Source organism: Micromonas pusilla, assembly GCF_000151265.4.
Source record: "Micromonas pusilla CCMP1545 genomic scaffold MICPUCscaffold_15, whole genome shotgun sequence".
Classification (NCBI taxonomy): domain Eukaryota; kingdom Viridiplantae; phylum Chlorophyta; class Mamiellophyceae; order Mamiellales; family Mamiellaceae; genus Micromonas; species Micromonas pusilla.
In genome coordinates this window covers 255,870-268,390 of record NW_003315896.1, presented here as the reverse complement: position 1 = coordinate 268,390, position 12,521 = coordinate 255,870, and the positions used below count along the sequence as shown (strand labels likewise).

The window sequence follows — 12,521 nt, the reverse complement described above, 5'->3', positions numbered from 1 at the left end:
CTCGAAGAGGCGCGCGACCGGCGCCTTCGAATCTGAAATCTGAAATCCCTTCGTCGCAGCCCCTTCTCCGAGCGATCGCAGTAAGCGGACGTTCGCGATGGGCGCGGGCGCGAGCACGGAGTTCAACCCCGAGGCCGTGTCCTTGGGCGACGCGGAATCCTCCGAGCCCGTGGACGCGGAAGGGTACGACTCCGACCTCGCGGACGACTTCCGCGACCTCAAAGCGCCGAGGGCGAAGCCCGCGCAGGGGCGACCCACGGTCGAGACGTCGAGAGGCAGGCTCGGCCCCGAGCCGAGCGGCGACGCGAAGCGCGCGCTGCCGTGCGCGAAGAAGATCGTCCCGCCGTTCCAGTACCCGAAAGACCACCCCGAGGGCGCGGAGAAGCTCCCGGACAACAAGCTCAGGCTCGAGTTCGTGCACGGGTATCGATCGCACGACGCGCGGCACAACCTGCACTACGACAAGAAGGGGCTCCTCGTGTATCACGCCGCGGCGTTGGGGATCGTCCTGAACGCCAAGACGCGGAAGCAGACGTTCTTCGACGCGCACAGCGACGACGTGACCTGCATCGCGAAGCACCCGGGGGGCGATTTCTTCGCGACCGGGCAGGTGGGCGACTTCCCCGCGATTCACGTGTGGCGCTCGAGCGACGCGAAAAAGGTGTGCACGATTCGATCCACGGAGCTTCACAAGAACGCCATCCTGTGCGCGGCGTTCAGCAAGTGCGGGAAGTACCTCGCGAGCGTCGGCGCGGACGAGGCGCACCTCGTCGCCGTGCACGAGTGGGGCCCGCCGGGGTGGGATCCGCTGAAGGGCGAGGCGACGCCGAAGCTGATCGCGACGGAAAAGTTTGGCCGCGCGCGTCCGTACGTGTGCGCGTTTAACCCCGTGGACGGTCGCCTCGTCGTCGGCGGAAAGAAGTCGCTGAAGTTCTTCACGATCGACGACGGGACGCTGCGCGTCGCGCCCGCGCAGTACTCGCACGGCGCGAGCAAAGGCTTCGCCGCGTGCTCGGTGCTGTCGATCGCGTTTCTTCCCGACGGCAGCACGTTCGCCGGGACGATGAAGGGGGACGCGTACAAATACGAGGAGGGCGGATGCCGCGCTGTGCGAAAGTTCGCCGCGATTCACCACGGGCCGATACACGACATGGCGTTCACCGGGAAGGTGCTGGCGACCGCGGGAAAGGACGGGAAGATCAAGCTCTGGAGCGTCTTCATGCAGCCCGTGTTCGAGGTGGACACCGCGAAGGTGGCGGAGGGGTTGCTCGACGCGCACGCGCAGCCGCGGTCGTACGCCGCGGGGAAGGCGCCGTCGATTCGCGCGTTGGCGCCGAGCGCGGATGGCCGCAAGCTCGCGTACGGGACCGCGGCGTCGGAGATTTTCGAGATTGACATCACGGACGAGAAGGCGGCGCAGGATAAGACCAAGGCGAAGCTGCTGATGAACGGCCACGCGGGCGCGATCGACCCGAAGACGGGCGCGGACCGCGGCGACGTGTGGGGCCTCGCGATGCACCCGCGAGAGCCGCGGTTCGTCACCGTGTCCGAGGACCGATCGATCCGGCTTTGGAGCCTGAAGGGGAAGACGCAGGATCGCATGCTTCGGTTGCCGTCCAAGGGACGATGCGTGGACTGGCACCCGAAGACGGAGCACGTCGCGGTGGGGACGTACCGCGGCGACGTCATCGTCGTCGACGTCGAGAAGGGGACCATCGTTACGCGGACGAAGCTGTCCAACGTCAGGGTCAACGCGGTGAATTACTCCCCGTGCGGGTGCTTCCTCGGGTGCGCGTCGCAAGACGGCGTGTTTCGCGTCTTGGGCGTGTACGCCGGGCAGAGCGGGTACCAGATCGTGGATAAAACCGACGACGTGAAGCCGTTTTTCGTCATCGACGCCGCGCACGAGGACGACCGCGGCCCGCAGGCGATGACGCACGTGGACTGGTCGGAAGATTCGAAGTTCGTGCAGATCAACACCGCGGGGGGCGACTTGCTCTTTTTCACCGCGCCGCAGTGCGACCCGGTCGAAGCCGCGTTCGCGCCCGTCCGCGACGCGGAGTGGAACTCGTGGACGATCCCGATGGGGTGGGCGACGCAAGGCTTATGGAGCGAGGATGCGAAGCCCGGGGACCTCAACGCCGTCGCGCGAAGCAACCGCGGGGATTGGGAAGACGGCGAACGCGTGCTCGCGTGCGGGGACGACTACGGCTCCGTGAAGCTCGCCAAATATCCCGCGAACGTGGGCGTGAGCGACGCGCACGAGTACCGCGGACACAGCGCGCACGTCACGAACGTCGCGTTCAGCGCGAGCGACAAGTGGCTCGTCAGCACCGGCGGAGGGGACCGGTGCGTCATGGTGTGGCGGCACAAGGACGTGGACGGCCCCCCGGACGGTCTCACCCCGGAGGCGGAGGCGATGCTCGAGGACAAGAAGCTGACGCACGAGGAGAAGGAGGAGCGCGTCCTCGCCATCGTGCACGAGGCGGTCGGCCCGGACACGGACAGCGAATCGGACGAGGAGGACGTCGTGTCCTACGACCAGAACGCGGCGTCGTCCAAGCCGGTGATGATGCTGCAGACGGGGATGGAGCACGGTTTGGGCGTCTTCACGCCCGTCAACGCGACGGACGGCGTCCCGAACCCGTACAAGAACCACTCCCTCGCGGAGCTCGGATGCCGCCGCGGGTACAAGTCCCCGATGACGGGCAAACCGGTTTTATCGCAGACGCACGTGCCGTCGTGGTGGAAGAAGGACTCCACGAGCTACGACGTCCCGACGTCGCGTCTGAAGCTGACGTGGGCGTACGGATTTCGAGGGCACGACGCGCGGCAGAACGCGTGGTATAACACGAAAGGCGAGGTGTGCTACCACACCGCGGCGTGCGGCGTCGTGTATAACCCCGCGAGTGAGACGCAGAGGTTGATCACGGACGATCCGGAGAGCGACGACGTCGCGGAGGGAAACAGCGACGACGTGTTGTGCATGACGCGGCACCCGGAGCGGCGGATTTTCGCGACGGGCGAGATTGGGGGCAAACCGAAGATCATCGTGTGGGACTCGCACGACGTGAAGGCGCTCGCGATGCTGCAGGGCTTCCATCGCACCGCGGTGTTGTGCCTGTGTTTCTCGCCGTGCGGGGACTACCTCGCGAGCGTCGGCGCGGACGCGGAGCACAGCGTCGCGGTGTACGAGTGGAAGACGGAGACGCTCGTGGCGACGTACAAGGGGGACCGAAATAAAATTCTCGGGATCAACTGGTCGCCGTTCGACGGGTCGCTCGTGACCACCGGCGTGAAGCACGTCAAGTTCGTGAAGTGCGCGTGGAAGGAGGGCGAGAAGATTGCGAAGGGGACGGTGTTCCGACCGAGACGGGCGACGCTCGGGAAGAAGGGGAAGTGGCAGAATTTCTACGCCTGCTCGTTCATCGACGTCGAAGGCAAACCGCCGCGGACGGTCGTCGGGTGCAAGGGCGGCCAGCTGTACGTGTTCGAGGGGTCCACCCTGACGCAAGTCATCCCGGGCGCGCACGACGGCAAGGTGAACGCGGTGTACACGCTGCACGAGCACAACGTGCTGCTCACGGGTGGCGACGACGGCGTCGTGTGCTTTTGGAAAGCCTCCGACCTGTCGCCGCTCCACAAGGTCAGGATCGAGTCCGCGGCGACCGGGAGGCCGGCGCCGATCTCCTCGCTCACCACGGACGCGAAAGCGAAGGCGCTCGTCGGCACCAAGGTTGGCGAGATTTGGGAGATCTCCGACCAAGCGCACCTGCTCGTGGAGTCGCACGAGCGAGGGGAAATTTGGGGCCTCGCGCCTCACCCCTCCGCCGGCCGCGCCAAGGTGGCCACCGGCGGCGACGACGGCACGATCCGCATTTGGAACGTCAAGCCCGGGAAGAAGAGGCACTGCGTCGCGCGCGCGCGCGTCATCGAGAACGCGAAGCCGCTAAAATCCGGCGGCGGGCGATACACGACGGCGGCGGTGCGGTCGTTGGCGTGGCACCCGAGCGGCGGACAACTCGCCGCGGGGACCGTCTCCGGCGCGGTGTCGCTGTTCAAGGTTGACCTGGACGACCCGGAGACGACGCGGATCGATAAAGAGCTCGACCTGTGGCGCCCGAAGCTTCGCACCGGGTGGATCGCGGACATTAAGTACTCCCCCGCGACGCCGGATTTCCCCAGCGGCGGGCACTACATCGCCGTCGGGTCGCACGACAACGTCGTGGACGTGTACGACACGATGCGCGACCACGCGCTCGTCGGCACGTGCAAAGGGCACGCGTCGTTCATAACCCACCTCGGGTGGTCGCAAGACGCGAGGTACCTCTGGACCAACAGCGGCGATTACGAGCTCATGTTTTGGAAGATGCCGACGGCGACGCAAGTTAAGAAGGGCAAAGACGTGCAGGACGTCTCGTGGGACGGATGGACCGGCGTGCTCGGTTTTCAGACCACGGGGGTGTGGTACAAGGGCTCCGACGGCACGGACGTCAACGCGTGCGAGGTGGCCATCGTCCCCGGAGACCACGGCGTCGAGGAGAGGGTCGTCGCGACCGGGGACGACAGAGGGATCGTGTCGCTGTTCAAGGCGCCGGCGTTGGGGGGGAAGCCGCGGACGTACGGCGGGCACTCGTCGCACGTCGCCAACGTTCGGTTCGGTCCGGACGGGAGCCAGATGTTCTCCGCGGGGGGAGGGGACACGAGCATGCTGCAGTGGGACGTGTACATGCCCGCGCCGGTGGAGTGACGCGACGCGACGGACGAGTTTATTTATTAGACGGTTTAATGATACACATATTTATATCGCGAGCGTCCGCGACGCCCGTCTCGAGTCTGGACACAGCGAGTTCAGTCCAGCTCTTCTTTTCTTCCCGTCAATGTCATCAGGAAAAGCGTCCTTCTGCCCTAAAATACACGACGTCGTTCACGTCGCATCGCACGCCCGCCGCCGCATCGCACGCCCGCGCCGCCCGCGACGCTCCTTCTCCCCACCCCACCCCCGCGCCGCCCGCGATGTTCCGCAAGTTCACCCCCGGCGATAACGTCTCCGCGCTGCAGCAGATCAAGTCCTCGGTGCAGCGCGGGATCCGCACCTCCATCGCGGAGCAGTTCCCGCAGCTGGAGGAGGAGGACGTCCTCGACGAGCTCATCCCCAAGAAGTGCACGATGAACATCGCCAAGACGGACGCCAAGGTGAACGTCGTCCTCGTGGACGGCGTCCCGCTCTTCTTCCAGCTCCGCGACGGCCCGTTCTTCCCGACGCTGCGGCTGTTGCACAAGTATCCGGACTGCATGCCGAAGCTGCGCGTGGACGCGGGGGCGATCCGGTTCGTCTTCGGCGGCGCGAACATCATGTGCCCGGGGCTGACGTCCCCGGGCGCGGAGATCGTGGACGACGTCCCGGAGGATACCCCGGTGGCGATATACGCGGAGGGGAAGACGCACGCGCTCGCGGTAGGGATCACGAAGATGTCCACGGCGGACATCAAGTCGATCAACAAGGGCGTCGGCGTGGACACGATTCATCACCTCAACGACGGGCTGTGGGGGTGCCACACGTTCGACGCGTGAGGCGAAGGATGGGTTTTTGGGTTGGGGTACATTACTGTAGGAGGGTTAAGCGTTTAGTAGGGCGATTGTTATCGTCGACAGTAGCTGCTAGAGTAAGTCAAGTCGCGAGCGAGCGCGGCGCGCGCGACCGCTCACTTGTTGTCTTTTTTCAGACCCGCGGTGGCGGCGTCCGCGCTCGCTCCCCCCGTCCCTCCTTTCCCGTACTGCTTCTTCCCCCACGAGAACGGCACGTACTTATACTTTAGCATGTGCTTCACCTGTTGCTTCATCGTCATGAACAAGAGCATGATGAAGTACATGAGCAGTATGGGCCAGAACACGGGGAGGTCGAACGCGGGGCAAAACGTCATGCAAAACGCGACGCACACGCTCTTGGCGCTGCGGTACCAGAACTTAAACTCCGGAAGTCTCCGCACGAACGGCTTGAACTCCTCGTTCCCGCTCGTCGGCAGCGACGGCCCGTCCTCGGTCATGTCCATCTGCGGCGTCATGAACCCTATCAGCAGGTTGAGATTATAGATCCCCAAACCGTAGGTCACGATGTAGTAACCCTTCAGGAAGTACGCGCGGACGAGATACACGAGCGCGACGCACGCGAACGCGGACCACCGCTGCGAGACGTGCGGCACGGACTTGTCCAGGTACGTCTGGAACTTTCGCTCGAGCTGCGCTTGCAGCTGCGCCGCGCGCGATGAATCCTCCGCGGAAGGCATGATGTCCTCTCTCTCTCTCTCTCTCTCCCTCCCGTCTGTCCCCTCTTCCTCCTGATCGATCGATCAAATAAATCCGTCGCTCGCGAGCCGCCCGCGGCGCCGATCGGACGGATCTGTCCTCCGCGCGGCGGCACCTCTCGTCGCCGACGACGCGGTCCCGGGTTCGATCGCGCGCGGTCCCGTCCTATCGCCGCGGCGGCGTTCTCGCGTGAACGCGCGCGAGTCCTTCGGCGCGCGCGGTGTTCGCGCGTCGCGGAGTGAAGGGAAGCCGAGCGGCCGTCTCGTCCCGTCGCGGCTCGAGACGTCGCGTCGACCGCATAACGCGCCAAAACTCGTTTGAAGTTCGTTACACGCGATCGGCGCGGCTCCGCGGCGGCAGGACCCGCGCGCGCGCGATGTTAGCCGCCGCGAGGAGGCGCATCGGATCGTCCAAGGACACCTCCGGAAGTCTCGCGTCGTCGTCCTCGACCGGCGACGTCGAGGCGGCGCCCTCGACCGGCGCGGACGCGCCGCTCGTCCCCGGCGCGCATTTCGTCGTCCGCCTCGAGTCCGCGGAGGGCCTGGACACGCAGAGCACGTTCGTCACCGCGCGATGCGCCGCCGCGGCGGGGTGTCTGAAAGGCGTCCGCGTGCACACGCTCACGGCGAACTGCACCGTCGCGGAGGTCAGGAACCACTACGTCACGCCGGGGGAGTACAACACGCGGACGGTGTGGCGAAGCGCGCGAGATCTTCGATGCGACGTCGGGCCGCACGACTCCGTCCTCTTCGAGGTCTACGCCGGGTCGCCGTTGGGCGCGTGGGATAAGTGCGTCGGGAGAGGCGTCGTCAGCGTCAGCGCGCTCGGGGACGGCGGCGTCGCCGTGCGCGTGCCGCTGCAACGGAAGCTCCTCAGCGGCGGCGGCGCGGGCGCGCTGTTCGTCTCGCGCGTCGACTGCGGCGGCGGCGGCGGCGGCGGCGGCGGCGGCGGCGGCGGCGGCGCGGCGTCCTCCTCCACGAACGCCGTCGGCGCGTCTTCGCTGTCGCTCCCGACGCCGCCGTCGCTGCCGCTGCGCGCGAAGAGGATCTTCTACGTCCGTCACGGAGAGAGCTTGTGGAACGAGGCGCAGCGGGACTTCAAGTTTGGAAACATGCTGATGAACAAAGACCACCCGCTCAACGCGGCGGGGGTGTACCAGGCGAGGAAGCTCGCGGACCGGGCGTGCCGCGCCGCGAGCGTCGCGGCGACGATCCCGGCGGGGTACGCGAAGCCGACCCCTAAACCCGTCGCGGTCGTCGAGAGCGGCGGCGGGGGGATGAACTTCGCGGGTTTAAGCTTGGGGGATCCGTCGTCGTTGATCTTCGGAGGGAACCCGATCGCGACGCCTCCGAAACCGAAACCGGCGGCGGCGGCGGCGGCGGCGGCGAGCGGCGGCGGCGACGCGCTGATCGACCTCTCCGGCGTGAGCGGCGTCGTCGCCGCGGAGCCGAGACCGGCGGCGGCGGAAGGCGAGTGGGAGTCGTTCGCCGCGCCGCAGCCGCCGGCGGCGGCGGCGGCGCCGGCGGCGGCGTTCGTCCCTTCCTCCGGGTTCGCGGAGGAGGACGCGTTTCTCGACATGGACGGCGAGGACGCGGCGTGGGTGCGATCTTACGCCGCCGCGACGCGGTGCTTCGTCTCGCCGCTGACGCGAGCGGCGCAGACGGCCGCGTTCGTCGTGGAGAGGCACCCCGGCGCGCTCGGCGCGTCGCGAACGCCGCTCGACACGCCCGCGTCGACGCCGTCGACGCCGGGCGACGACGAAGGCGCCGGGACGGCGCCGCCGCCGCGGCGAAAGTTTGAACGCATCAGCAGCGAGTACAGCGCGCGCGGCGGCCCCGGGGACGGCAGCGTCGTGCTGTTGCGCTCCGCGCGCGAGATCAAGTCCACCGTCGGAAGCAACGACGTCGTCGGCATCGAGCAAGGCGGCGGCATCTTAGATCGCTGCGCCGCGAAGTTGCGCGACGTCCTGGGCCCCGCGGAGGAAGCGAGAGTCGCGGACGACGCCATGGACGCGTTCGCCGCGCGTTGCGACGTGAACGACGCGATCGGGCAGTGGTGGACGGCGCAGAGCGACACGGACGGCGCCGTCGCGTTGGCGGCGAGGTTCGACGACTTTTTCGACGCGTTGCGGTTCGACCCGCACGAGTCCGTGCTTCTCGTCGGGCACTCGTTGTTTCTGCGGGAGATCATGCGGCGGTTCGCGTCGCCGTCGCTGTCGGGCGACGCGAACGACGTCGTGACGAAGCTCAGGGAGTACAAGCTCCAGAACTGCGGGTGCGTCGGCGTCGACGTCGCCTTCGACGAAAATCTCGGTACGCCGACGGTAGTGGACGCGCGGATGATGTTCGGGTCGGCGTGCGTGGGGAAGGCGTCCAAGTACGAGGCCATCGGCGCGGGCGCGGAGTGAGCGAACGCGTCGAGCGGAGCGGCGGTAAGTTATAAACGTTTTGTTTTGGTGTTTTGGTAATATCGCAATCTAGGATGCTAGCTATATATGATCTCGCGCGCGACGCGAACCGCGCGCGACCGCCGCTGCGAGCGAGAGGACGGCGAGGACGGGGGGAAACGTCGTGAGCGCGGCGGACGGGGCAGGTTGCGCGCGCGCGACGGTTCGAGTCGGGCGGTTCTAAACGTCGTTCGGTCGTCGGTTCGTTCTCTCGGGTGCAACGTGCTTGTAAGGCACTGGCTGGACGATCATCATCCGGATATCACCCCGGGATCAGTCCGCCCGTCACGATTGTGTCGTCTTCGAGAACGCGCGCGACCGCCGACGTCGTACCGTAAGCCGAGACGAGAAGAACAGACGCTCCCCGAAAATAAACCAAACCGACCGGAACGAACCTCGTCGCACCTTTCCGATCACATCACCTCGTGGATCGTCTCGAAGTCCTCGTGCGCGTCGCTCTCGATCGTCCTCTCGAGATCACTCCACCACGCGTCGAGAAACCTCTCGCATATGATCCGGAACCACGGGCTCCACCGCAGCCCGCTGCTCGGACCCATCATCTCTCGCAACTCCTCGCGGTTCACCCACTTCACGTCGTCGATCTCGTCCGGGTTAGGCTCGATCGTCACCGGGGCGTCGGGCTTGATGAACAGGATGTAATCCATCTCGTGCTCGCCCCACGGCCCGCCCGTCATGCTCTGGTTCTCCGCGAACGCGTCCGCGGCTTTGTAGTGCAGCCGCGTGAGGTACTTGAATTTTTGGAGAGGCACCTGCTCCGGGGGGATCCCTAGCTCGTGGAGGAGCTTCCGGACCGCCGCGCGCTTCGCGCCGGGGACCGCCCCGCTCGCGACGTCCTCCGGGACGTCCACCTCGCTCGGCGTCTGCCCGTACAGCGGGTGCGAGCAGCACGTGTTCGTCCACAGCGACGGGAAGGTGATCTTGCTCGACGCGCGCTGCTGCAGGAGGAGCTTGTTCCGATCGTCGAAAAGGAAGACGCTGAACGCGCGGTGGAGCATCCCGCCCGGTTGCTCCGGGATGAACCTGTGCGCGGCGTACTTGCTGTCGTGGCCGATGATGTTGTCCTTGTCGTCCTGTGGTCGACGGAGGCGCGGGAGGCGGAGGCGGAGGCGGATCGATCGTCAGGTATGTAGATTCGTTAACCTCGCGAACGAACAGAACGAACGCGCCGACCGACGATCGATGCGATGCCGTGCCGCGTGTTTTCGCGTCGCGCCGCGCGCGAACGACGCGCGGGAGGGAGGCGGGGACGCGCGATCGGTCGCTCGATCGGGTCGGACGCGCGATCGGACGCGGACGCACCACGATGATGCACTCGTCGCGGTACATGAGATCCTCCTGGGTCCCGGACCCGTCCCACGTCGCGGGGGCCGACATCGCGCGATCGGAGGACGAGAAGGCGCGGCGGAGGAGGAGGAGGTGGCGCGAGGACGACGACGACGACGACGACGACGACGGCGACGAAGACGCGGAACCGAAAGCGCCGCTGCCGCCGCCGCGAGCGCGAGCGTTCTCGTTGGAGACGAGAGATGCGAACCTGCGGAGGCACCCGGCGCCGGCGCCGCGCATGGTGGCGCCCACCATCGCGCTGCGGCCAACCACAAGCGACGGAACGAAATCCGCCATTGCAATTTCTCGTCGCGAACTTTCGCGACGCGACGACAGATTCGCGCGCGCGCGCGGCCGCGCGGCGTCATGTCGCGGTCCGCGATCGCGACCGGGCTCTCGTCCCCGCCGACGTCCCCCCATCGCGCGTCCCTCGGGACGCGCGCCGCGGCGCGGGTCGTCCCGCCGTCGCCGCGGTCGTCCGCGCGACGCCGCGCGTCGCTCCGCGACGAATCAGAATTCGTCGTCGCGACCGAGACGACGAATCATCAGAGGAGCGCGCGCCTCGAGCACCTCGAGCGTTCGTACGTCGAGCGCCACGCGCCGCCGCCGCTGCCGCCCGGGTACTTCGTCGAGATCGAGGACCCGCCCGTCGGCGGCGGGAAGACGCGCGTCGTGATTAGGAAGCGACGGACGGAGACGGAGACGGAGACGGACGGCGACCCCGCGCCGTCGCGCGACGCGAGCGCGGCTGCGGGCGACGATCCCAACGACGTCGTCGCGTGGCTCGTGTGCTGGAGGAAGGGCAAGGCGAACGACACGCTGTTCTTGTCCTCCGTGGAGGTGCGAAAGGAGCATCGAAGGCGAGGGCTCGCGCGGAGGCTGCTCTGGGAGGCGGAGTCGCTGGGCGCGCGCGAGATGCGATGCGCGGAGGCGGAGCTCACGGTGGTGAAGTCCAACGCGGGCGCGATCGCGTTGTACGAGAAGCACGGGTACGTCGTCGACGAGGTCCGCGCGTGCATGGCGAGCGCGGGGGCGTGGGGGGGGATCGCCGCGATGTTCGACCCGACGCTGATCCTTCAGCACCGGATGAAGAAGACGTTGGGGGTCGCGGTGAGGGCGGCGGAGGGTGGGACGTCCGCGGAGTTGAGCCGGTGACGAGCGAGGACGGCGACGCGTGTGTAACTTTTGGGGGTAATGTAATGTAAGATCAGTGCGTCAGTAAAACACCGTGATCGTCCTGTGATGCGGCGGCCCCTCGTCTCGGTCCTTCTCCCCAACCCCCCACAGGTACCAGTCGATCGCGACGGAGGTTAGCCCCGGACCCAACCCCGCGACCGGCTGCAGCTCGTGCTCAACCTCCAGGCGCTTCTCTAGGAGCGCCCGGATGCGTTCCACCGCCTGCACGCTGCACGCGCGAATCTCCACCTCTTCGTCGCTCCCCGCCGGGATCGTCCCCACGGCGCGGTCCACCTTCACGCTGAGGTTCTCGTCGTAGCGTAACACCCCCAAGTTGCGTAACACCACGGGGACGCGGTAGTCCGCGAACATCGTGAGCTCTTTGATGCTGTCCGCGAAGTCGCCGAGCCCGGCGCCGCCGAACCGGCCCCAGACGTCGCCGACGAAGATCTGCGCGCGCTTGTACAGAAAGCACTGCATCCCGTCTCTCGCGTACACCGCGACGTCGCGAAACCCGGGGAACGTCTTCGCGACGATGTCCACGAGCGCGGGGGCGCTCTGGCGCGCGGCGCGGATCATCTTCGCGGCGCTTCCATCCCACAGCACGTCGAGCTGCGTCCCCACCTCTCTCAGGAGCCTCGCGCGTTCCTCCTCGAGCGGCAGCGGCCGCGGCCACTTCAAGAGCTCCCGCAGCCGCGTCCCGGTCATCGCCTTGAGCTTGTCCACGTCCAGCGCGTCGTCGTCGCGCGTCAGCGCGCGCTTCAGCCCGCCCGCGACGTGCTCGTACTCCAGGCCTTGCTTATCCCCCGAGAGGTCCTTCGGCTTCGCGTCGCCCTTGAACGCGTTCTGCCAGTACAGCAAGTCTGGATCGCCCGCGAGCTGCTTGTCGTCGCATCCGAAATCTCTCTGCCACGCCAGGAGCGACGCGCCGCCGTCGCCGTCGTGGTCCGGCCAGAAGCAAAAGTTGATCGCGTCCACGCACAGGAGGTACCGCGCGGTGAGGTCCTCGTCGGACGCGTCCAAGAAGTGGATCTCGTCGACGTCGAAATCGCGCGGGCCCAACATCGTGGCGACCACCTCCGGCGGCATCTCATCGACGAGCTTCGCGATGACGGTGTCGTCGATCGCGACGTGCGTCGCCGCCGCGGCGACGCGCGCGGTGCTCTCGCGGACCGCCGCGCACGCGGCCATCGCGCGCGGGGCGGGGAGTGGCGAGCGCGAATCTCGTCTGTCCGAGAAAAAACAA

General features: G+C 67.1%; 6 protein-coding genes across 6 annotated transcripts; 3 read left to right on the top strand and 3 right to left on the bottom strand.

Annotated features, from left to right (window-relative positions):
• Positions 1–97: 97 nt before the first annotated feature.
• Positions 98–4,750, top strand: MICPUCDRAFT_42955 (uncharacterized protein; the record flags this gene model as incomplete). The annotated part of the gene is made up of 1 exon (XM_003063748.1): positions 98–4,750. One exon carries the CDS (start codon positions 98–100, stop codon positions 4,748–4,750), a length of 4,653 nt encoding a protein of 1,550 aa, XP_003063794.1.
• Positions 4,751–5,016: 266 nt separating this feature from the next.
• MICPUCDRAFT_8011 (uncharacterized protein) lies at positions 5,017–5,550 on the top strand (the record flags this gene model as incomplete). The annotated part of the gene is made up of 1 exon (XM_003063747.1): positions 5,017–5,550. A coding segment is annotated over one exon (534 nt), but the record flags the coding sequence as incomplete, so codon positions are not given.
• An 82-nt stretch (positions 5,551–5,632) lies between these two features.
• Positions 5,633–6,307, bottom strand: RER1 (retention in endoplasmic reticulum 1-like protein). Its single transcript, XM_003063570.1, has one exon. The coding sequence runs from the start codon at positions 6,285–6,287 to the stop codon at positions 5,706–5,708; it is 582 nt and encodes a 193-aa protein (XP_003063616.1). The 5' UTR covers positions 6,288–6,307; the 3' UTR covers positions 5,633–5,705.
• A 375-nt stretch (positions 6,308–6,682) lies between these two features.
• MICPUCDRAFT_65780 (uncharacterized protein) lies at positions 6,683–8,796 on the top strand (the record flags this gene model as incomplete). The annotated part of the gene is made up of 1 exon (XM_003063746.1): positions 6,683–8,796. One exon carries the CDS (start codon positions 6,683–6,685, stop codon positions 8,711–8,713), a length of 2,031 nt encoding a protein of 676 aa, XP_003063792.1. The 3' UTR covers positions 8,714–8,796.
• A 369-nt stretch (positions 8,797–9,165) lies between these two features.
• Positions 9,166–10,147, bottom strand: IPI (isopentenyl-diphosphate delta-isomerase I; the record flags this gene model as incomplete). Its single annotated transcript, XM_003063569.1, has 2 exons — positions 9,166–9,843; positions 10,073–10,147. The coding sequence occupies 2 exons, from the start codon at positions 10,145–10,147 to the stop codon at positions 9,166–9,168; spliced, it is 753 nt and encodes a 250-aa protein (XP_003063615.1).
• Positions 10,148–10,690: 543 nt separating this feature from the next.
• On the bottom strand, positions 10,691–12,466 carry MICPUCDRAFT_53443 (uncharacterized protein; the record flags this gene model as incomplete). Its single annotated transcript, XM_003063568.1, has 1 exon — positions 10,691–12,466. The coding sequence occupies one exon, from the start codon at positions 12,464–12,466 to the stop codon at positions 11,315–11,317; it is 1,152 nt and encodes a 383-aa protein (XP_003063614.1). The 3' UTR covers positions 10,691–11,314.
• Between the last annotated feature and the right edge of the window lie 55 nt (positions 12,467–12,521).